The sequence below is a fragment of the Etheostoma cragini genome, chromosome 5 (genome assembly GCF_013103735.1).
Source record: "Etheostoma cragini isolate CJK2018 chromosome 5, CSU_Ecrag_1.0, whole genome shotgun sequence".
Taxonomy (NCBI): Eukaryota; Metazoa; Chordata; class Actinopteri; order Perciformes; family Percidae; genus Etheostoma; species Etheostoma cragini.
The window spans coordinates 4680880-4706991 of record NC_048411.1 but is presented as its reverse complement, the minus strand read 5'-3'; the positions used below and the strand labels follow the sequence as shown (position 1 = coordinate 4706991).

The window sequence follows — 26112 nt, the reverse complement described above, 5'->3', positions numbered from 1 at the left end:
TCTTGGTAAATGCAAGCCATACATATTAACAGTCAGTCTGCACATTCAAAACATTCGATAGTTATAATAATAGTAATAATAATACACTTTAATTATATAGCACCTCCAAAACAAGGTTTACTAGGTGCTTTACAGGGTAAAAAGCTGACAGATGATAGTGGTCAATAACACTTGAGAGAACATTGTGCTTTCTTTTTTTGAGATACCACCATCACCATCAGTTCAGTCATCTAATAAAGAAAAAAGAAATGAAGCTACACAGATGGGATTAAAAAAAAGTACAGGGAAAAGATATTTTGAAGGCACGTTGGTCTGCGTGAGCGGTTAGATGCACGTGTGAGCATGCATGCGAGTGTGTGTTCTCCTGCTTGCTCATGTGATGACGTTGGGACCGCGGCGTCCTGTCCTCTCATGGACGTTGGAGATCTTGAGGGCGATGGCGATGAGAGGACCCAGCACTACCTGTAGCAGGAGCAACGCACAAAACACTTTCAACAATAATTCCACTGCGGAGGATTTTACTCTCGCTCTCTTTACTACTGAGTAGGGAAAGAGAACATTCAGGACTCCTGAAAATGACAAGGTACATTTCTTTTTTGTATATATTTTTGTCAAAACTTTGTTTTGGATGATAAAGTTAAATTTGATTTAATTTTCAAAACAGAAATCACCTGATTTTGCATTCTTTCAACTCACATTCCAAACACACATGTACACACATATATAAATCAAACAATGACGATGACAGCATTGATTTTAACATTGATGTTAATAAGGTTAAAAAGTTAGAAGTAGATCTTTGAGCAGCCAAAGCCCCTGTCTTTGTTTTATTGTGTAAAACAGCATATACAGGGTAGAAATCATGCCTAAAAACACAATGCAGATGAACTGATAGTGACAGTTTGTGACAGATGATGACATAGTTTGACTTGTGTCAAACGAGCGCCTTAAAAACTGTCAACATGCAAGTCAGTTTACACTTTAGTCTAGATTGTCAACCTGTTCTTGTCACCTGCTACAGATGATTTATCCATCTAATATTTTTTTTCAAAAGTGGTATAATAAAGAAATTAGCTAAGCTAAGATAAGATACACCTTTATTGATCCCTAGCAGAAAGATTCGGTTGTTGCGGTACTATAAGGAGAAATAAATACAGATAAGTATGGAAGGTAAAGTACAATAAATAAATAAAAAAATAATAAGAGGTACATCAACTAAAGTAAGAATAGAATCAAAATAGAGCATTTGGAGAAAATGTATGAGGATATGTTGAGCTGCTTCATGACAGATGTGTAACAAAATATCATATTCATTTAAAACATAAGTCTTAAAATGATTAGGTGTGCTGCACACGTCACAAACATTCCTTAATAATTATATAACTTGACTCAATAGTTTTATGTCTGGGTGTTAACCCTTCATTGCACAGGGTCGTGTGACAAAATAAAACACACATGCACACATCCCTAAACGTACACACACACACGCACACAGCACGCACACAGATGAGTCCAACGGTCAAACCAAAGTATTTAGTATCTGGTGAGCATACAAAGCCATTACAATGTAAAACTGTATGAAACTTTGAAAATGCGGATTTAATACAAACACACACGGCATGTGGCTTTGCTGCTCTGCAGAGAGAGGTGTATATACAATAAACAAATATGCAGTATTTTTTTAAATGAATATGCAATACTTTTCAACAACTATGCAGTGCTTTTAATTCAGCAGAAAGAGCATGTTGTGTCATGGGGATGTATGTCCTTACGTCGGGTTAGGAGCAGAACAATTAGGAGAATGTCACTATTTATTATATGCTCAATTTGTACTTATTGTAAGGATAATGATGAATGTTATGACATTGTTTAAGCCTATCCAGACAAATTAGCCTTGGCTAGAAATCCTAATGCAATGCATCTATATTATATTATTGTAACCTGTTACAATTTTTTTCATTGCCCTTACATAAATAAAAAAACATGGTTTGTCTTTTGACTTGCAGAAGAAGAATGGCACAAAATGGTATCATTAACCTCAGTTAGTGCATATTCTTTGATAAAGTTATGCGGTTAGGTGGTCAAGCCTAAATGAGTCTGTCTGACCATCATGAATGCAGCTTTACGACCCCTGGGTATGGTTGAAATGCACTACCTGTTCAAACACCCATTACCACACAATAAGATCGTGTTTCTAACCCATCCAAAGTTTACAGGTCAATTAGCTTCAATAGTGTCCCATAAAGCTTATTACATGATCATTAATTGCAATTTCCCCAACACAGCACAGGAGTTATTACCACTCCAGTAGCTGCAACGATCAAAGTATTTTCTGCTTGATTTAAAACAAACCAAAATAATGTAACAGCATGAAAGAAAAAAAGGCTACTTTATGCCAAAATTATGCCAGCTGAACTAAAACAGTAGAGATGATTGGTTGTGTGTTCATTCACTTATTTGTATTTATTTATTTCTAGGGATTTTAAATTCATCCCATCATTCAAAAGAGGGTGGTGTGATATATTCTGCAGAATATAATAAACAGAATGCATCTCGCCATAAGACATTTCTTCTGCTACTGTCTGGTATAAGTCAATAAATATTTGAAAGTATCTGTTTCATGGTGACTGAACTGGCAGAATACTTCACTCCAAATACTTTAATACATACTTTAGAAAAGATTTTGGGTCATATCATTGACAAAGCCCAGCAAAATACTTACAAAGAACACAGAAGTGTGCATGATGCTGTATGTGCACAAACAAACCAAATCTCTGTCTTTCCTCTCACACACACACACACACACACACACACACAGACACACCATCACACTTCCTCTGTACCTGTGTCTCTCTGCTGTGTTTCTCTGGGTCTCTCTCACAGCTCTCGGCGTAAATGCGGATGGTGGCACCCGTCCCTGCACCGCTCCCGCTCATCCGAAACACCAAGCGGGACGCATCAGTGAACACAATCCTCAGACCCTAGAAACAAACCAATGTTTACAATATCCATTTCACTATTCAATGCATTTACTGACTTACTTTCCTTTTGACGAATTCCCATCACAAGTTACCACAGCAAAAGTTCATTCTACATACTTAAATAAAACCCAGGATGAGATTCATCATAAAATATATTGGATATCTTTTAGTATCAGACTATTAAGCAATGAAAGTGTATCTTCTACTATAATTTAAATAGGAGATTCAAATTGCAGTAACTGCAAATTTCCACCAGGTGTCATTGTGTGCTTAGCTGGGACTGTGTTCACCTAGGATCCCTTTACTTTTTTGTTTTTTTTTAACTTTTTTAAAACTTTTTTTTTTTAACAAGGGCAAGTCTTATACTGCATGCTAGTTCCCCCACTTAGTACTGTCTGTAAAGTTATGTAAGGTCATTACTACTCTGGTACTTCTAAGAAGCTTTATGAACTCCAGCCCTAAACTAATTTCAAAGTATACCTTTTAGTTTAGTAGCTCACAGAGGTTGTATTTCCATAGTTTCATTAACATTCTGATGGAGGAAAACAATTTGACACCAAACTAGAGTAAAACATCACATTTTTAAAGAGATGAAGTTCAGTCCAAATAGTTAGGCGTAGAGTAGGCATGTTAACTCATTAAACTTAACCGTTGCAGGAAAAACAGGATATTGTTGCATTGGCTCGACCAACCACAACTCCCGCTGCTTGGCATAAAGAAGATAAGACTCTTTGACTAATGGATGTGTGATGACTCTTATCTGTCCTGAATTCCACAGTGCCTCTTCCCTTATCCCATTAGAGCAAAAGACAAGCTCAAGCAATATGGTTTCAGAAAAATAACAAAGAGCATGTAAGAAAAATGTCCCATTGGTTTTAATAAAAACACAGCCAAGACACATTGTAGGAGTTTCACCATTATAGGAATAAAGGAGTTAACCGGGTGCTCTACAGTGACAGTGACCCCATCTCAGACCAATCGCTTCAAACTGTGACTCAGCTTCATAGTTCATAGACAGTGATTTTAAAAATAAAGTAAACCGCTCCCCTTCCTCCTAATCTGAGTTTGGCTCGGGCGTGTAACATGTTGGAGTCTGGGGGTGAGGAGGGACAGTGATAATGAAAGTTGTCGGTATAGATGTCTGTCTTTCTAAATGTAAGCGTGTCAGCTCATCTCTAACAATAGAAAAGCAGTTATCAGTAGGTCTGTTAAAAACAATGTCTGCTGCAAAGCTCAGGCCCTGAGTGGAGAACATACCAACCACAGCATGTCTGTCTGTCTGTCTGTCTGTCTGTCTGTCTGTCTTTATGTCTGTCTGTCTGTCTGTCTGTCTTTATGTCTGTCTGTCTGTCTGTGCATATCTACTAAAATTCTTGACTTTTTGACTTTACTAAACTTGTGTTTAGAAATTTAAGGTTTCTGTAAATACAAAATTTAGCTAAAAGCTCATTAATAGAAATATAAAATAAAATATATATAAGTATATGTATATAAAAGCTCAGTAACTGCACTCTGGCTATTTAAAAAAAAGTAGGAATACCATAGTTTTAAAAAAGCCTACGCCATTTGTAAAAGTAAAAGTCCTGAATTTAAAATGGTTGGCCTATCAAATTACAGAAATATTATTAGCAAAATGCATTATAGTATCAAGAGTAAAAGTACTCATTCTGCAGAATGGCTCCTAACTGCATTCTGACTGACCAAGCTAGCTAACATGTAACATGTCTGCACTATAGTAGTAATAATGCTGTATCTGCACTTAGGTATTATTCGTTCAATGGCAATTATTTCTATCTGTTGACTATCTGTCTGATATGCAGACAATGCAGAATGAATTCAGTAGTTGACTGCAAGGCTGCCATGCCACTTCTTTGTAAATCCCCCATGCTTTGTCTTGTGTGTTTGTGTGGTTGTGTGTGTGTCTATGTGTCAACTTGTCCCTCCTTCAAACACACTTGCAGTTAAGACAACGACAGCTGATATAATTCTGTCCTGGGAGGAATGTGTGGTGTAATAACACACACTGGGACAACTGGGATGCTGAGGATTTGCCATTGAGGATAAATCACATTTCAGGGTGAGTGACTAACTAGCTGTGGTGCTGATGTAACCATGGTAACACAGATAAGTATTAACAGAGTGACAATGAGATCTATATTGATACACGAGGTCAAGTCGGCGGACAAATTGTGGGCACAATCTTGCCCGAAAAAAACTTTTGAACACGTGTAGACCATGCAAGAATATGTATGTATGCACAGGGACAACTGGACTGACGGACAGTAAACACACAATTGTGCACAGTGTTGGTGTGTGTGTGATATTAGGTGGGGCAGAGGCTGAGAATTGTCTACGCCAGGAATGAGTTTGCACACATTTCTGGGCATAACAGAGGGGGTCAGCTGGGTAAACTTCACAAAGACTGAGAGGGAGGGAGGGAGGAAGGGAGGGAGGGAGAGGACAGGGAGGGAATACCAACTGAGGGATCTATCCGTTTGTGTAGGGATATGTGCTAGACGTCTCTCTGTGTGTGTGTGTGTGTGTGTGTGTGTGTGTGTTTATGGTTTGAAATGGAAGATAGATTATCATGTCTAAACATGCAACCTTTCTGAGACAACATTGAAGCTTAGAGGGTGGTCTAGCTGCTAATTGAGTGCATGTGTTTGAAAAAAAACACAGAGAAGGTGTTAGCATGAGTGTGTGTGCATGCTTAAGATGTTCTCAGGCAGACCTGACCCTATGAAAATAGAAAGACCTGACTTGAACCTTTCTCATCTACCTCATCAGTCATTTCAATGAGGGGCAGGCGGCAGAGGGGAAGCGGTTTTGATCATTGTGGTAGGGGTATAAAGCGGTTGCCGCCAATTTGAATGCGGACAGATTTAGCTTAGCTTAGCTTTTTTGAGAAATGCTCTTGCAGGTAGGCAGTTGTCAGGGCGTGGCAGTGTGAAACCAGCTTAATACTCCCTTTCCGCTCCTATAATATCATTGCATATCCTCTTTTCTGTGTTCTTTCTCCCATCTCTTGGAGACTGACCTGGTTTCGAGCCACTGTTCCATCCACGGGGTCGATGTACTCAAAGTTGTCAGCCCTCTCCACGCTGTATACGTGGTCTCCTACGGCAAACTTCTGGCTGGTGAATGCTTTGCCTGCTATTACTGACTCCAGATCCTTCATCAGGTAAAAGGCTGCGCGTGGGTCCAGGCCTTCGTAGTCAAACCTGACAAGGACCGACACACAAACACACAAACACAAAGGCGATTAAAGCATGGCTGACGTTAGAAAGCAGTAAGAGAAACAACGATAAACATACATTTTTAAAAGCAGTGCTTTTACTAAAAATAGCCCCAAACGGCAAGAAAAACGGTTTATCAGGGTGATTGGTTGAATTCCCTCTTTTGGGATCTGGTCCTTGTCCTGTTCTGCATATCCTCTCCATTTCTATGTTGTAGGATACATCAATTAAGGAAAGCTCTCAGTGGGAACATGAAAAGCTGCAGCAACTGTCAGTGGGAACATTGACTGTAGGAACTATCTCTGCCTCACAGGGGAGAGCTTAAAATAAGAACAAGTGACAACCAGTCAGGGGGACTGGAACAGACATGGACGAATGTGAAGGCCTGGGAGACATATTTGGCGTTGGTAGGGATACAAGGGGTTGAGACTTTTGGGAAAAGAGAATCAATCACAGGGCTTGTTGATTTAAATACATTCAAGTTATAGTGATTGAATTATTACCTGCAGAAGTAATTACGTCCAAATTTGGCCCAGTGTTCTCTGACTATCTGCTCCACGCCCTGTTTCTTGGCGGCCATGATAGACAACCACACCAACACCGACCACAAACCATCCTTCTCACGAATGTGGTCTGAACCTGGAGGAGAAAGAAAATTTCCAAAAGACGACAACTCAGGTGGTGAGAGATAATAAATAACTACAACCAGTTGGCAATATATAATTGCATGCCCCTTGTTAACCTGCAATCCCCCTTTTTCCATCTCCTAGTAGCAGATAGAGTGCATGGGCAGAGGGATCGTTTAGTTGAATAAGTTACTCTAGTCTGCCTCACTCATTGATCCTTTATCTGACTGAGACTTCTTAGAATCTATGGCCCCGACCAGGGAGCTGAAATATCAGTAGCTTGAGTGTACTGTGTATTGATTAATCCATGGCGTTGTCCGTGGTGCTGAAGTAGCAGACAGTTTGTCCCCTGGACTTTCCCCCCAGATATATAGTTTAGAGTCTTAACTGCTCCTCGCCAATAAATAGTCCTGTTTCTGACAAGACATTATGCAATACTGTGTTAGTGAACTTTAAGCGGCTATTTCTTTATCGTTGGACGGAGCCAGGCTAGCGGTTTTCCCTGTTCCCAATCTTTATGCTAAGCTAAGATAACCACATGTTCCGCCTCCATACTTAACAGACCGATATGAGAATGGTATCAAAAACTAGAGGTACAAAATGTCTTCTGGACCCTTTTTGGCAATTTTTCTAATTAATGAGGCCTCCAATAACATGATTTTTGTTCACAAAATGATGTACTGATCCACAACTTACAACAAGATATCTAAAATGAACAGTTGAATTAAGCTTAGTATTAAACTCCACTGTATATAACAGAAGGTCAGGAAAAGTGATTGTGCTTGGAGACGAACCAAACATCCCCACACAAATGTCTTCTGCTCCCCCACCCTAAAACACACATGCAGGCACACACACACACACACACACACACACACACACACACACACACACACACACACACACACACACACACACAGAGGAGTTCACACCCTTGGTCAGCCTCCTTCACTGGGGAGCTATCTATTTGTTCTGAAAAACAGCTGCACAGTAAAGGTATCTGTTAATGGGGCACTTTGACATTTTAATAACATTAAATATGCTAGGAAATGTTTCGCCGGCAGAGCTTGGAGCAGGAAATGGATGCTTGGATATCATTTTAAGTTACATTTACAGTTCTTTTATAAGAAAAAGTCAGAGGTATCATTATGTCTGTTAGCATACACAATTTGATTTTGTTGTCCACCAAAACACTGAAAACAAGAAGTATGCCCAGCTCCGTGTCCAAATTTAGCACTATACAGCTGTTAGGAAACTGACAGTTGTCATTATATAATCCCTGTCTCACTGTCTGTCTCCCTTTGTCTCGCTGACACAGAGAGAGACAGAGTAGAACTTACAAATCTAATGACTACACCACCAAAGCACAGCCAGACCTTTTCCACATACACTGTAAGATTTGTTATAATTAGAGCTTTTTTCTTTTGTTGCTGTATGTGTCTGAGTAAGTGTACGAGAGTTAGCATGGAGTAGGAGTGGTGTACAGCTCAGATTTACTATTCCGGGCTCTCTCGGAGCTTTTGGCCTTACATGGGTAGACAACGAGCAAGCTCCCATAGTCCTCCGTGCTCTCGGCGTCTCTGCTCCTTCAATTTCTCTCCTACTCGTCAATACTTTTCATATTTGGACTCTCCAAACTCCCTCTGCTCTAATTCCTTCCCTTTAAGCTTCTCTCTCATGTTCATACCCACTCTCACTTAGAACTTTTCCTTCCTTGATCCGCTCGGTTTTAAAAGTTGAACATCATCTCCAGTCAAAAGACAGATTGGTGAAGGAAAGTCAAAGAGAGGACAAAAAACAAAGAAAATTTGAGAAGAGACGGACAAAAACTGAAATTAAAACAGTAAAGCTGTAAAAAGATGAAGAGAAAAAAAAGTTGTAGAGTGAGGGCAAGAGCAACTCTGTGTGTATTATTTGTGCTTGCACGTTGTATGTGTGTGTCTGCGTTCGCATTCATAGAAAACGTTGCCACTGGAGGCCTGTCTGCATGTTGCAGTGATTCAGGGAGCCCCGTCTCCTTTTATAGCAGAAGAATGGGGATTATTTACACATGCAGTCAGGGTCACAGCCCTCACATCTATTACGCGGCTCTGGCTGGAGCTACAAGCAGTCAGGATGCACCGCTTACAGCTTTAGACCTGGAACAAGCTGCTTAGTGTGTAGAACATAAGGATATAAGGACATTGTTAAGAATATTTCACCATAAAGGAAATGCTGATTTCATCAACATTTAATCATTCCTATTTGTAACAATACCATTGTACACCGTGCATGTTAATTGCTGAGATTGGGCAACATTGCTACAAAGAAGTCAAACAGAGCAAGAAACACAAGCCAAAGGTCAAATGAGGATCCAAGTTTTAAACAAACCCAGGTTGGACAAGTCTATTTTTTTTCAGGAAAGAACAAAAGCAAACAGTAAGTATTAGAGTTATTACACAAACAGATGTAAAACATCCATCACAGTTTACAGGATCACTTCCTCATATGCTCTACAATTTGGGATTTCAAGCTATATAAATAAAATTGACTTGATTTGGCTTGACTGTAATTGTGCAATAAAGGATTGTTACTGACATTTTAGTTGTGCTCACTTTCAGGTTCACCTCGAAATAAAGTGGTTTAGAAAATCTGGTTAAAATTACATTAAAAACCCAGCATTCATTTCAATGCTGCTGCAAGAATGCTGAACCAAGCTCTAGAAAACCGGTTGAATCCGGCTCAACTTTTCCTGCAACACCATGCAACGTCATTAGGCAATGCACTGCGTTGGGCGCATTCCTCAACCCTTGTGTTGTCCTTCCTGGTCAAAAATAGACAAATGTTTGACATTTTTCAGACTTTTTTTAATTAGTTTCTACTAACTTACCTCACTACCACTTGTTTTACAGTTCTGTTTGTAATTCATGGTCAATAACCCTCAATTATATATAATTTTACCTATTATTTGAGTTAAAATGTTTTGACTAATAGTTAAGATCAGAGGAACGTACAGATGAGTGTAGTCAGGAATGAAAGTGATCAATTGTATTTGCAAAGAACGTTGTATCGAATCCAATCCATTTTTTTGTGGTAATTTGGTTAAAAAGAAACCCATATTTCAGATATAGACATTTTTTAAAGGAGTCAAATTGGAACGGAGGACAACAGGAGGGTTAAGAATAAAATGGCTCCCACATTGAAATGTATAATGGTGTAATTATTCAAACCGCTTTGCTATACTAGGGCCTCTGATCAGTTTTTAAAACCATGAATCACTCTTTAAACCGGGCTTTCTGGTCTCACAGTATATTCCACTAAACTACCATTGCAGCCATCTGAACACCCCAGTACACACTGTTGGATCACCTGACTGCTTGTGTTTCTTGCTCTATTGAACTGCATTATAGTGATATCACCCTGTTCAGAACAGTGTTATCATAATCAATGTAAATGATGGCCCAAACTACAAAAACAAGACCCAGGTTGTAATAAACTGCAATTTAAAATAAGAGAAGGTTGACTGGACACATGCTTTTCAGCAAGTCCCTGCTGCGTATTTACAGTTAGCAGCAGCTGGCCAGTGCAGTCGTCTAGCAATGGCCTTGTTTGCAGGAACCTTAACAACAGTTGGGGAGGGGATTTCTCAGTCACACACCCACTCACATTTTCCAAGCCGGTCCAGGAATGTGAATCAGTGACCTTTTCTTTACAGACTAAAAAGCCACCCCTGTCTTGTTTCTGTATTCATCAGATTTCTGTATTGATGACATTACGTGTTCACAAATATGTGTTGTTTAGGTTGTGAGTGAGTGTGCTGTAGCATAAGAAGTCGTACCTGTCCCGAAGCTCTCCTCCCCGCAGAGGGAACAACGCCCAGAATCCATCAAGTTCCCAAAGTACCTCCAGCCTGTGGGAGTCTCATACAGGGACAGTTTCATGGCTTTGGCTACCCTACAAACATACAAAGAGAAAGAGAGAAACAAAGCACTTTATGCTCACAAATACACACTGTATTCATCTCTCTCTAATATCTAACGCCAGCCTTTCTCGGTTCTGATATAGAATATAAGCTTTCCAACCAGTCCGCTGACCTTTGAAATAAAGCAAACCAAATGTTGTATGACAAGTGTAATCTGCCAGCAGCTCATCCAATAACTTAATAAGGCAAAGGCAGTAAGAACAAAGAGCGTTAACCTTTTAGCTGATGTTTGCTTTGAACCTGAGCCATACTTGCACACGAAAAGGATGAGAGAGTGCGTGTGTGTGTGTGTGTGTGTGTGTGTTTGTGTGTGTGTGTGTGTGTGTGTGTGTGTGTTGGGTTCCTGGGGAGGGAAATAGGTGAAAAAAGTACAATATGTGGGAGAAGAGGGACTGCAAAGAAACAGACAAAAGCGGAAAAGGGCAAAGAGAAAGTCTAATAATACTGTGTAGAGAAAAGTAACTGAATACAATTGTATTTTGATTACAAAGCAGTACATATTGAAAAAGATAATACAAATAAATACAAATAAAAAAAGAAACAAATTCAGCTCCAATTAACCCTTGTTTTGTCTTCCCGTCAACCATGAACCTGTTCTTCCCGGTCAAATTTGAAAATAAACTCTTTTTTTTGCGCTTTTTTCAACATTCGTCAGGGTTTTTTTATGCTTTTGATGCTATTTGAGCAAACAAAAACAGAAATGAGATGGCACTGAGTAACTTGACCTGATGCCGAAAGTCCCCCCCCCCCCCCATCCCTTTTTACCTAGCCTCTGCTCCACTAGCATTAACTAAAAAGCTGTTCATGGGATTTTCTGTCCATATTCGAAACTAACTTTCATTTTGACCATGGGGATTCAGTCATACATTCAGTAATAACATATGATTCAGCCATTGGGACAGTGTCAAAGCAGTGTCACAGGCAAGGTTGGAGCTACGTTAAGGACACTAAGGTCATGTCCCAAATATTGTTTCTGGAAACTGAAGGTTAAAAATGACTTGTGGTTGAGTCTACATTCTGCAGTTACCGCACTAAATATCACGGTGGATTTTCCTAAGCATTTTAAAACCAGTATCTGTGTGTGTGTGCTGTAGTGCTGTAATCAAAATGTTTATTACAACAACAGATCAAATGACTTTGTGTGTGTGAATGGGGTCGCTCCTAGTGTTGAATCCACGGAGAATTATCACCCGACTCTGCAGTCTCCCTCAGCTCTATGAAGCATTTCAGCAACTTTCATCTCATTGTTTTCATTTTATGACTTGTTTTGGTTCACTTTTAACGCTCTCAGAGAGTTGTTTCCAGCCACAGCAGGCAGCTGTTCTCTGGTTCTCTTAACCCATTGTAAGCTATCTGCTCAGCAGCAAATGCAAACAGACAAAGTTAGCAACTAGGTAGTTGTTGAGTGCTCACAAAATATCATTCCTCCATCATTAGGCTGAGGCTCTTATCTTTGTACTGTTCAGTGCCCTGATGCCCATGTAACAGAGAACCAAACCAACATGTTTCAGCTTTTCAGAAAAGTGACAAAACACAACCCATGTGAGAAAGTCCATTGTGTCTCAGAGGCTAGACAGATGATAGCAAAAAGAGGGGAAAGGACTCAATAATATTGTATTCTGAAAGGTACCATCCCAAGACTGCTTGCATAGATATTTAGTTTGCAGCAAAGATGGCTACCCAGTGTTCTTCCCATTCCCCACATATCCATCCTCAACCACATCATTCACACGTCAGTAATCGCAACACAATTCCCAGGAATTGCTGGAAGAAATGTTCAAAGCAAAAAAACTATTGTTGCTTCCTAAGAAACAAACATGTAGAACTGTCAGTCTCGAAAGCTTTAACTGTGAGATGCTGTTGGAATTCAAAGTGCAAAATACAGTATGTGGATGTGGGTGGGTTTTAGGGTTTTTAAGTGGTTGTACCCATCCACACAATCATCATGCACATAAATAAACTTCACAGTGCCCAGCACAGTTGTTTACATGAGGATGGGGTAAATTACCAAAATAAGAATAACCAGCTTTATTCCCCTCCAGGGGAGCGAGAGCTGGAACGGAAACCCTGGCATTCCTGAAAGAAAACAAACTCTGGCTTTTTGACGAGCCTTTGACGTTTGAAACAGCACGTACACAGCCAACATAAGCACTGAAACTGATCCTACCAGCGCTCGGTTTTGGTTGCAAAAATGTAGAGACAAAACAGTGTGAGAAAAATGCAAATCGTGTTTTCTAAAGTTTGATGATTGTACCAGCAGAGCTCTAACCCTCATGTTGTCCTTTTCCTATATCAATATTCTTTATAATTCCCCAAAATAACACGATTGATTCTACACAACGCTCTTTGGCAAGTACAAATCTCTACTTTCATTCATTTTGGGGTCTCATTCAATTTTATAGCATTTGGAGAAAGAAAATGAAGTGGTTTCTAAATTGTGTTGAGTCAAAGTTGACATATTCCAACATCCATTACTTTCATTTTAGTCTAAATAATTCCTAATTTCTGCTTTTCTAACTCAAACACTAGGTATCGTTTCTTAAAAATGAGGTTCATTGACCATAAATTCCAACAATAACTGTAGAACTAAAGTTAATGAGTTAGTGTTACATAGTGTTAAACGTTGAAAAAAAGCTTCAAGTGTTGAAAAAAGGGAAGAAAACATAAGAAAAAGTTAAAAACATCAATAATAAAAGTCAATAAAAGTGTTGACTTTCAATTTTGACGGGAAGGCAACACAAACTGTAAAACTACAGTTAGTGTTACATAGTGATGAAAATGACAAAAAAATGACAAACGTTGAAAAAAAACGTTGAAAAAAGTGTTGAAAAAAGGGACAAAAACACACAAAAAAGTGTTGATTTTCAATTTTGACGGGAAGACAACACAAGGGTTGAATAAGGGTTTAATAACAGGTGTTCAAGGTCCAAAAATGTATTTTTTATCACATTATATTTCTACGATGTGGTTGCTTTTATCTTTCTTAAAAGCTGGCTTTGACTCGTTCATTTCTCTTTATGATGTGAGAGCACTGCTTCTATGCATCCTATCTGTAAGATGAACTAAAATTGAACAGAGGTAGAAAAGGTCTGTCTTGAGAATAATTTGGTTGCTTTGGCCCGCTAAGTTGTGTTTTAAAACTTAAAACACCATAAACGTTAAGCGATAAAGTTGGTGATGGTTCCTGTTTACTGAACAAGATTCTCACACCGCCTCCAAACCGACTGATTGGTCTGATCCCAGACGCAGCCTAAATGCACTGCCCCCATTCAAAAGGATTTTTTTTTATTAATATATAGAATTTTTTTAATTTATACTGTTTATTGAACCCAGTGGGGAATTACAATGTACACTCTGTTTTAATAGTAAACCCTACACACAGGCCTGAAATACACTAAGGTCCTACTCATGCACAAATGGAGAGTTGTCAGAATGGGTGGGCTCCGAGCGGATGTGGGGGGGTGTACAGTGCCTTGCTCAAAAGCACCTGGACCCAGAAGGTGAACTGGCACCTCTGCAGCTACCAATCCACACCCAACCCAACCCCCTACTTGCTGAGCTACTGCCCCCCCATTTAGACTGGCATTCAAACAAAAAGCGCAGCATGCGGGAGCTTTACTTGGGCTTGAAATGTTCTTCTTGACCTGAACCAGGAACCCTAACTTGGCACAGAGTTTAATACTCAGTGGCCAACAATGAAACTCCTTGAAAATAAAGAACTTAAATCAATCTTGATATGATTTCTGTAAATGGCCATAGCTTGTTTTGTGGAATTATCATCAAAATACTTTCCTGACATTGTTCCCTAGGCTTTTCCGAAACTGTGTCAAAATATATATTCATCTAATAATAATATATCAGTGGGAGAAGTTTGGATCAATGTTTACTTCTGCATATTGCTTCCTATCAAAATATTGGTGTATAATACCTCATTTGTGCCCAATGACAGCATTCCACTTTTTTTTTGTGAGAGTACAATGGATCGATGGTACAGTGCGAGTAGTATCAATCAAAACTTCACCAATGTTAAAAAGATCCTTTGGAGAATGACTGGGGGTGTTGATGAGAAGTAGTTGGACTCTTCTGACAGGGCTTTGGTGTTTTTTAGATAAAAAAAAGTTGGGTACCACTGCTTTATAATAGTACTCCTTGATGCCAAGTAAGTCCAAATTAACCTTATTTTTTGAGTTGGAACCTTCTACATCTGTGCCAATCTATTGTGTTTATCATTTCTTATTTGTTTCTCTGTATTTCTCCGCCACAGCCCAATGAAAGACATGTTACAAATACCACAATACTCAAAAGGCTGCATGGGATGAAAATGAATCCATAAAAGGCATGCCATGTGGAAGCAGCACAGCATGTCTTACAAGGGCTAAAGCATTAGCAGCTCTGTAAGACAATACTGTCTTTGGATATCCTTGGTCATCCTAGTAACCAGCACAACAGAAATTAAAAAAAACATTTCAACATTTCGATCCTCCTACATTGGCAGGCTAATCAGTGATAAAGTCCCATTTTTGGAATGGTTAAAGGATAAGCTGATTTTTTCCTTTACCAAAATTTCCCTCCAACTTTTTCTAACCTCCCCTCCCTCTCTGCATCAGCCATTTATTATAGTATGTGGACAGTGAGACACAGGGACCCATGCACACAATGCAGTAAGACAGTCTACCCAAGATTTAACACCTATAACTCCAGTGTCCTGTCCATAATCCAAATACATTCTCATTCTCTCTGTTGTTTTGACTTATTTCCTCATTCCCTCCTCCCTATATATATATACTGTATATATAGATATATATAGATATATCTATATACAGTATATATCGGCATATATAACGGCACATTTATCAAGGCCTGACTATGCATAAACACAAAGCAGGGAGGGTTGCTCAGTCTAAACACTCACAGCATGTACACACACACACACACACACACACACAGGCCACTCGCTCTCCTTAAAAGGCCTACACTTGGGCCACTACTAAGTACTTCAACACTTCCTGGAGTTTGTCGAAGACACGCAGATGTGTACATTCTGACAGCAGTGTTTCGTTGAAACTTAAGTGGAGCTGAACAAAGTGACCCTGCAACAATGCCAATCAGTTAAGCGCACATAGAAGAGGTAGGTGTGGTTTGCATCAGAGCACATACCCTGGAATATGTTGGCGAAATTGGGTTCAAAATGAAAAGCTTAAATAATGCAATTTATTTCTGATGTAGCTCTTCCGAAAACACAGAGCATGATATTATCTGTAGTGTTGGTATTATCTGTAATAGACCTTGTACTGTAAGATGATTCTACTTCTCAGGAGATTTCATAACCAAGTTTCCAGGATATTCATTTTATTCTGTTATCAATACAAAAAAGGTAAAGGCTGAGAAAATGAAGAGAGATTAAGGACATATTTTTAGCAGTACCTAATGAAAAGGCCATTTTGTCTACAGTTAGTGTGTGTGTGTGTGTGTGTGTGTGTGTGTGTGAGTGTGTGTGTGTGTGTGTGTGTGTGTGTGTGTGTGTGTGTGTGTGTGTGTGTGTGAGATGAAGCGAGCTCTTTCATTGATCATGACGGTTCAGCATCATAAGACACAGCCTTAAGCGTGGAGCAGTGCAACAGTCCAAGTGATATGGGGTGGGCGGGGGGGGGGGCAGGAGATGTGTTCAATACCCATACAGTAAACAGTGTGATGCTCATGCATTGCATTGGGTCCAACAAAAACTTACAAAAACTTAACTTAAAAAAAATCTATCACATATGCCTAACATTAGCCATTTCGTATCATCTTTGCACCGATAATATAAAATATTTCATATTTCTATATGAATACAATTCTTACACACACACACACACACTTGCAAACACATCCATAGACACAAACAGACTCATACTATATATACAGAACACTTTCTATATTCTTCAAATTGGAGACCCGTATTGGAATTTTCAAGTTTTTTCACAAATTAAGAAAAGAACATAGTTGTGTTTACAGTATAAATTCAATGACTTATTACAGAACTGATTTTTAATTGGTTTTAGACTCCAGTGATATTTGTGCACAAACATAAAAATAAAAAAAAATGAAGATTGCATAAACACTTAATTGAAACTTGTTAAAGACAATACTTATGCTAAATTAACTACTGTATAGTCCTTCATTGTATTAACTGACACATTTCCATTGAGCAGCACTCTGTTGAGACCTGACTGGGATCCCTCCTACTGGAACAATGTTAACGGGGAAGGACTTTAGCTCGGATCACATCCTCTCACTCAGCACCCTCTGCACGCCTCTATTCTTACATAACACACAATATTTATAGGCGGCGAGTAAATGTGTGTGTGGGGCTTGTGTGTTAGTGATCTCACAGTCTTATTCATAGTGGGTGAGTCTTCATCTGAGACCCTCTCCAGAGATTGGGCGGCTGCAGGAGTTTGTGGAGAGAGGTTGAGGTGGTGTGACAAATTCCCTTAGATCTATACACATATGTATGTCTACATGATGAAATGTCTCTGGGATCTGGTTTATGTTGGACAGTCAAAAATGGCTTTAGAGATGTGTCTATCTGAACATCAACATTACCGCTCTGCAGAAAGGAATATTGGATATACACTCGTGAGGCCTTTGGCCTTGATGAAAAACTCAATATGTCAATTTTCCTTGATGGATGCAGTACTTTTTGAACTTTTGTCTTTGTAACTAAGCTATATCTGTGTTGTTGTGTCTTTGATGTGATTATGGTGCAATTATAGTGCATGGCGTTGGAGACTCATTATCCAATAGACTTAAAATCCTGCACAACTAATTATCCAATGACAATTGTACACCTCGTCAGTGAGTCCGGTTTTCCCTTAAATCCTTTGATCTACTGAGTGTGTGCGTGTGTGTTAGTGTGTGTTGTACCTGTCGAGGGCAGTGCTGGTGGCCATACTCCTGGCAAAGCCCTTGACTCCCAGCTGTCTGAAGTAGGGGATGGTGGAGAGGTTGGCAGCCATGATGGCCACCGAGTCGGACGGGTTCACAAAGAAGCCGTTTTCTCCGAGGATCATGTAACGGTCCTGACATCAGCACAGCATACAGTACAACGTGAGTCTTGGTATTAGTTTTAAGTGTAACAATGTAAAGCTAGAACTGCAATCAGACTAAACATGACTGATTTAGGGTTACAGGTGATATCTAAGGATAAGTCTGGTGATCTTCTATATGTCAATTAACCCATCCCTCTGTGCTGCAGACCTCCATTGTTGTCAAATATAACATAAAAATTCAATACGTTATGACTGTAAATCTGTTCAGCTAACAGTTGCACTGATTAACCATTGAGCTGCCATAACATTTAGTAAATTAATGAATTAATTAATGTTTAAAGTATTGAAGATATTGGTCATGGTATTATTTAACAGCGACTGCAAGAAAGAAACCTGGCGGGAGGAACAGGGCACATTTAAATAATTCTCCTGATGCTAAGCTTATTCATTCAGCAATAGTGTGTGTGTGTGTGTGTGTGTGTGTGTGTGTGTGTGTGTGTGTGTGTGTGTGTGTGTGTGTGTGTGTGTGTGTGTGTGTGTGTGTGTGTGTGTGTGTAAACAGTAGAAACGACTATTGGATGACAGTGTGGAAAAAGTGAGCTGCTTGTTGGATCGTCATGGAGACATTATTATTCAGCCCCCATTGCTTTTCTTCCTGTTATCAATGAACGTATAAACAAAAGCAAATTAAAAAAAGTAAGACTCTTTATGGGTGGAGTCCTATGATCTTGCTTTAAAAATCAATCTGAATAGGTTTTAAATGAACACATTGCTGAATGACCTAGCATAAACCAGAATATCCAGTGGTATGTAAGAAAGGACATCTATGTAGGACAATTAACCCTCCTGTTGTCCTCGGGATAAATTTGACCCATTTTGAAAAAGCTTCCATGTCAGAAATTTGGGTTTTCATTCAACCAAATTGTCAAAAATATACCTTGGATTGGATGTGAACACTCTTCACAACTTTTTTTTTTTTTATTGAATTAAATTAGCCGAAATGCCAGCTGAACTTAGCCCCGCCCACAACTTTTGAGGCCGGGAAGGTCATATTCTGACTAGAATCTGAGAATGACCACGTCAGGTTACAATTTTTATAGCATTTGAAAGAAGAAAGAAAAAAACAACAAAAGAACGTTGATAAATGTGAGAAAAATGTCGGGGGGGGGGGGGGCAACTAATACATCAAAAAGGGCAGAATCAAAATCAACAAAAACTTTGAAAAAAGTGACAAAAACGTCGGAAAAAGTTTCAAAAAACAACCAAAAAAGTAACAAAAGTGTCAAAAAAAGTTGGTATTTAAAATTTTGATTCAGAAAAACAGAAAGTTTCCTAGTCAACGGGAAGACAACACAAGGGTTAAAGCATCGCCATGGTATCGTTAGTAAACCAAACCAAACCGACATGTATTATCAACCTCTACAGACTCTAATAACACAATTATAATCTGAATAAAATGGATTATCCACTAAATCTACTGTATCATTTTATGTCCCAAAGGGGATTTATGGCACAAAATAAATTATAAATGCATTGCTAAAGCTTAAAAAGTATTTTTAAAAACATCAGACAGTGGGATGAAAGAGGCTCCTTTAAGAAAATCACTTCCAACATGCCTCTATTTATCCAGCAACATTTCTTTTTTCCATTAGCACCTATGTTTCTACAGCTGTTTCACAGTAAAATGCATTTGATTAACATTTTGAATTTTTAAACCGTTCATGTAATTTATATATTTAAAACTTGTTTACTGCATGAAAACAACTTCCAATCAAAAACTAAATGCATTTGAGTTTGAAAGAAGAAGAAAAAATCCACCAGTTGAAAAACACGATATACCAGTGAGTTTAGTGGCACACTATTAAAACATGGGCCTTATCCACTGATATATAATTTAAAAAACAACCAATGTATCTATGTTGCTATGTGTCTATGACAGTACTATTGATGTTGTGTATTCAGTGTGTGATCAAATATCAACAATGTCAATGTCAAAAAAGTAAATCTACCTTTTAGCAAATTCCTCACTCTTATCACACATATTTAACAGTGGCTATACCAGGAGAACAAAATGAATATGACACTAAAATGCTATTTACCCTCTACGTTTTAAGACATTACATGTCTTACCCCATCTGCATCAAACGCAGCTCCAAAGCCAAAGTCCCCTCCTTTCATGGCATCTACCAGAGAGGTGGCATAAGTCAGGTTGGGCTCTGGAGGTCGGCCACCAAAGTCCTCCAGAGGGACACAGTTGACAGCAGAGTTAGCAGGAGCTCCCAACTCATCACACAGGATCCTACGTACGTAGGGGCCCATTACTGTAACACAACATGAGTATTAGAGCGAGGGACAACAGACAGAAACAGTTTAATCTCCAATAATTTACGCTATTTACAGTGCATATTGTGGCTTGAAAGTTGACACACCCAGGCTAAAGTTGACTTAAAAGAGCAATAAAAAAACATGAAAATGCCTTAATTCAACAAAATTTGAAAAATACAATCTTTTAAGGACACCAATTTTCTTTGTGAATGAATAACGTATTGTAAACAAATACATTCTTAAAATACAGGGGGCATAACTATCCACACCACTATGTTAAATTCCCAGAGAGGAAGGCAGATTTTTATTTTTAAAGGCCAGTTATTTCATGGATCAGGATACTATGCATCCTGATAAAGTTCCCTTGGCCTTTGGAATTAAAATAACCCCCCATCATATTACATACCCTTCACCATACCTAGAGATTGGCATGGTGTTATTTCAATAGCTGGTTTGATTTGCATTGACAGATGATCTTATGGAAAGTTCCCCAAGCCTATCTCTATGTATGGTTGATGTGTCTGTGTGTGTGTGGGTGGGGGGGGGGGGGGGGGGGGGGGGGGGGGGGGGGGGGGGGGGTATTTTAATTTCAAAGGGAACTTTAACAGGATGCCTAGTATCCTGATCCATGAAATAACCGGCCTTTAAAAATAAAAATCTGCCTTCCTCTATGGGAATTTAACATAGGGTTGTGTATAGTTATGCCCCCTGTACTGTAAGGGTTTATTTATTTACAATACATTATTCATTCACAAAAGAATTTGGTTTACTTAAAAGGTTGGATTTTCCTAAATATTTTGAATTAAGGCATTAAGATCAATTTTCAAAAGATGATTTTTTATTCCTCTTTTTAATCACCTTTAGCTTGGGTGTGGAAACTTTCTCAAGCCACTGTAAGGTAGATGATGATTTTTCTCACCTCCGTTCATGGCATCTATGTGTATCTTGAGCTGATCTGGTCCTGTGAGAAGACTTTTAATGGCATTGAAGTCAAAGATGTTTCTTAGCAGTTGTAGATACACATCCACTGAGTCTACAATCTCCACTACAAACACAGAGAAGAGACGATTGGTAACGGATGAGTTTGTTTGTATGCATTTTAGCAATAAAGAAAGAATGAAAGAGCGAGTGGCCATTGTACCTCTGAAAGGTTTGAACTTGTTCTCCAGGTCAAACTCTTGTCTTCCCAGTCTGGATAGGTCAATGCGGAGATCAGGGCAGATTGCATACTCCTCAATTGTCCGGCTCACCTGGTAGATCCTCTCCATCACTGTATCCGGAGACGGACCTACCGCACAAAGGAAGACATACAATTATATGTGTAAACTAACGAAACACGCATTAATTTTTGTCCAGAAGAAAAAACTCTGAATTTACAGATGGTTTTGAACCCCTAACTTTGACTTTAAATATTTCCCAATAGGAAGAAGCAACTGGAAGAATCAGAAAACAAGCACTCTTTCTTAGTCCTCACCTCCATTTGCCACATTGAACTTGATTCCAAAGTCTCCACCAGGGCCTCCGGGGTTATGACTAGCTGTGAGGATGATCCCGCCAATGGCCTTGATCTTCCTGATGATGCAGGACACAGCAGGGGTGGACAGGAGACCATTGTGGCCAATTACCAGACGTCCAATCTGCACAGCACAGATATTAACAATTAACAATGTCAGTTGCCTGGGAGTATGCCCAACCAGTCTAAACGTGTTTTTGTGGATCTGGAGAAGGCGTGTGATCGGGTCCCCGAGGAGACACTGTGGGAGGTGCTGCGGGAGTCTGGGGTGAGGGGTCCCTTCTCAGGGCCATCCAATCTGTTGGTGTATGACCAAAGCAAGTGCTGTATCCGGGTTCTCGGCAGTAAGTCGGACTTGTTCCAGGTGAGGGTTGGCCTCCGCCAGGGCTGCAGGGATGTCACCAATCCTATTTGTAATATTTATGGACAGGATATTGAGGCGTAGTCGGTGTGGGGAGGGGTTGCAGTTTGGTGGGCTATCGCTGCTTTTTGCACATAATGTGGTCCAGATGGGCTCATCGGCCTGTGACCTTCAGTACTCACTGGATCGGTTCGCAGCCGAGTGTGAAGCGTCTGGGATGAGGATCAGCTGAGGCCATGGTTCTCAGCAGGAAACCGATGGAGTGCCTTCTTCAGGTAGGGAATGAGTCCTTACCCCAAGTGAAGGAATTCAAGTACCTTGGGGTCTTGTTCGCGAGTGAGGGGACCATGGAGCGTTAGACTGGTTGGAGAATCTGAGCAGTGGGCGCGGTACTACATTCCATTTATCGCACCATTGTGACAAAAAGGGAGCTGAGCTAGAAGGCAAAGCTCTCGATCTACCGGTCAGTTTTTGTTCCTGCCCTCACCTATGGTCATGAAGGCTGGGTCATGACCGAAAGAATGAGATCCAGGGTACAAAATGGGTTCCTTAAGAGGGTGGCTGGCATCTCCCTTAGAGATAAGGAGAGAAGCTCAGTCATCTGAGAGGAGCTCAAAGTAGAGACGCTGCTCCTTTATATCAAAAGGACCCAGTTGACGTGGTTCGGGCATCTGGAGAGGATGCCTCCTGGGCGCCTCCCTAGGGAGGTGTTCCAGGCACGTCTAGCTGGGAGGAGGCCTCAAGGAAGACCCAGGACTAGGTGGGGGGATTATATCTCCAACCTGGCCTGGGAACGCCTCGGGATCCTCCAGTCGGAGCTGGTTGATGGCTCGGGAAAGGGAAGTTTGGTGTCCCTTGCTGGAGCTGCTTCCCCCGTGACCCGATACCAGATAAGCGGATGATGGATGGATGGATGGATGGATGGAGTTGGACATCAGTCATCAGAATGTCACCTACTGTAATTGTGCTTTCTGATAAGGTAGAATTGTTTTTGTGGATGACTTGGATGTTTTCAGAATGCTGCTTTTATATGAAATCAGGCTCTGCTTAAAATTGTTGCTTGAAAAATGACCATCAAAACACTGTGAGAATTTTATTGTAAAATTTACAGTAACTTACTGGTTACAATTGGCCAGCAAGTTACTGTGAATTATAAGATAAAAAAGTAAAAATACAGTAGTTTATTTGACTTTTTACAGTACTATAGTGGCTATGTTGTGATTTCTTTTTACTTTAATACTTAGACTACTGTGATTTTGTCATGTCAATAAGGTTGTAATGTAAACTTTACAGCATTCTACTGTAAAAAAAATCATATACAGTAGTGTTACTGTGAAATCTCCAGTAAATAACTGTAGATTTCACAGACATTATTTACAGTGTAGGGAAATGAGCAGAAAAGAATGATGTCAGGTAGCATTTCTTGAGCTGACATAACATCTAGAAAAAATCATGTATCTTGTTACTACACTGAGCTGAAAAAGTTTAAGAGCCCATCCGTCCAACTGGAACTGAAAGCAACACTGGTCCAAAGCATCCCATCATTCTACAGGTGACTACTTGAGAGCCAGCTTTTAAAAAGCAAATGATCTGCCCCAGGAGGGTGCCTATAACAGGGCTGCACTCTCTATTTATAATTTGTATGCCACTTTTAAAGTGGTAATACCACCAGCATCCCTTAAATCCCCTGCATATCAGCTATTCTAAATAAAAGTGTCCTCACTGGAGAAGAATTTATTCTCCTGACGTCAGTATATCCTTCTAACATCCGGCATGTTGCATGTGTTTATAAAGTAAGGACAAGGAAAGTGAGGGGCAATCCTAAGAAATGTAGTCTTTAAAACACATTTAGCCTGCATAGTATGTTAATGACCTAAGAAGACATATTAATCAATCTATTATAGATCTTATTCGCTCCATGCATTGGCTTGGTTATGTACAAGTGTTGCCCCTCTTCTGTCTGACTTTTGGTTCAATGCCATTTGACAGGGGATGCCCAAAGCATGGCCTCGGAGAGGTGGACCAGTGAGGGGGAGGGGAACGACATACGTCGGCAGGAAAATAGAGCAGGATGGACGGAAGTGCTGATAAGGCCGACATCAAGAGACATTTGGCCGGGCCAGCAGAAAAACTGACTAGATCTAAAAAACAAACGATATTCCTTTCAGATTTTCCTTTGGAATCTGTCCAAATCAACCAGAAATGTTCCTCCTCTCTGTCTTCCTGTTTTCATTTATCTGCTGCTTACACTTGAGAGTTCAGACACATTTTGGGTGGGTTATTAATTCATGAAGTTGTTGATAAAACAGATTATTACTTTCATTTGGCTTTCATGTCTGAATGAGGAGTGATTGCATGAACATGTCAGCCATGATTAAAAACATAAATAAATATTGACTAACTGCAATGCAGTCTTAACTATTGACTTTGGAAGTATCTCAGTTGGCTTTAGCAATGCTTCCCCTCCTTTTTTAAGTTTAGGTGTATGTGAGTTGTGAGCAGTTCAATGGAAGCGTTATTCTTTTCACTTCTCAGTCTTACATTTAGCTAGTTTTAAAGGCCTGACGATATAAATCTATATCTTACAAGTAAAAGGGTAAATAAAAAAAAATAGGCCTAAGCATAATTTTATTTTTTTCTTATTTTCGACACTGATGATCATCTTGCAACCCCCAGGTTGAAAACCACTGGGTTAAATTCAAAATGTGATTTATTTATTTATGTATTTATATATTTATTTTGGATAATAGGCTAGGCCTACTTTCCTTTAATGGTGAGTTTATTCATTATATGGTCTTCATTACAGCTATAAGCAGCTAAAATCACATTTGGATTTAAGTCTTTACTTTTATCAACTCTTGTTATAAATACACTACTGTATAGATGCATCATACTTATTATTTTTTAACAAGAAAATACAGAAATGTCAATATTCTGCATGGTTATAAGTGTTTCTATATGTTGATTGAAGGAAACGAAAGCTTGGTATATACACACACACACACACACACACACACACACACACACACACACACACACACACACACACACACACACACACACACACACACACACACACACACTTACTCCATTGGCAGCTGCCATCTGCACTATGACCTCAGTGGCGGTTCGGCTGAAGTAGCGGCCGTCGCAGCCCACCACCATGGTGCAGCCCTGTCGGTCCCGCAGGTCGATGGAGGACAACACACTCTGAATGTAGTTCTGCAGGTAGTTCTTCTTCCCCTCGAACACCGCGGTCTTCCTCCGCAGACCGTTGGTACCGGGCCGCTGGTCGTCGAAGGGGGCGGTTTGGACCGTCAATACCGGTATGGGACTAGTCTCCATCCTCCTCGTCGGGACCCAACGGGAGGACGCAAAAAACGACTGTAGTTCGAAGCTGACTTCTGGTGGTATCCGACCCCAGAGGAAAACGCGTCGAATTAACTGCACACAGATGGAAGTTCCAGTTGGAGGAGGAGGAGCAGTGACAGCAGTGCCACACACAGGGTTAAAAGGAAACACCCAATCCCAATTGTCCTCACCTCTGCAACTAATGTTGTAGCCTACAGAGCTGCATCCCTCAGTGCTGAGTTCAACATCCAGCTCCTCTGCTGATAGACAACTCCCTCTTTTCCTAATAAGCCTGACTGCAAGAAAAAAAAAATCAGGGAGGGACAGAATCTTCAAGGCCCACAATCAGCTGAGCCTCAGGCCAAAAATAGACCTTTGACTGATGGCAGAGGGGAATTGTGTCGGGACCGGTCTGCAACCGGACACTGGTGCGCCTGTGCTGTCCACACTGCCCTGTATAAAGGCAGTCACTTGAGTTTATTGTTGGAAATAACAGACCACTGAGCAAAATCCCACTCCCTAATTTAACAGTCTATTTTTTTATCATTTCAACTTCAGGATCTTCAGTTCCATGTCTCACACACGAGTCTCTCCTGTAGTGTCTTTGCATAATCAGAACTGTCCCATTACACGAGTAGGGTGTATGGTGGTGGACTGGTAGCTGGAGAGGTGCCAGTTCACCTCCTGGGCACAGCCAAGGTACCTTTGAGCACCCCAACTGCTCGGG

At 40.0% G+C, this 26112-nt stretch overlaps 1 protein-coding gene across 1 annotated transcript; it reads right to left on the bottom strand.

Moving 5' to 3' along the window:
* Window positions 1-310: 310 nt before the first annotated feature.
* On the bottom strand, window positions 311-25767 carry pgm5 (phosphoglucomutase 5). The gene is made up of 11 exons (XM_034871627.1): window positions 25122-25767; window positions 21635-21797; window positions 21302-21448; window positions 21080-21205; window positions 19966-20156; window positions 17711-17865; window positions 10661-10776; window positions 6721-6856; window positions 6019-6202; window positions 2844-2981; window positions 311-462 (listed from the first exon to the last, which is right to left on the bottom strand). Exons 1-11 carry the CDS (start codon window positions 25377-25379, stop codon window positions 373-375), a joined length of 1704 nt encoding a protein of 567 aa, XP_034727518.1. The 5' UTR covers window positions 25380-25767; the 3' UTR covers window positions 311-372.
* Window positions 25768-26112: the final 345 nt, after the last annotated feature.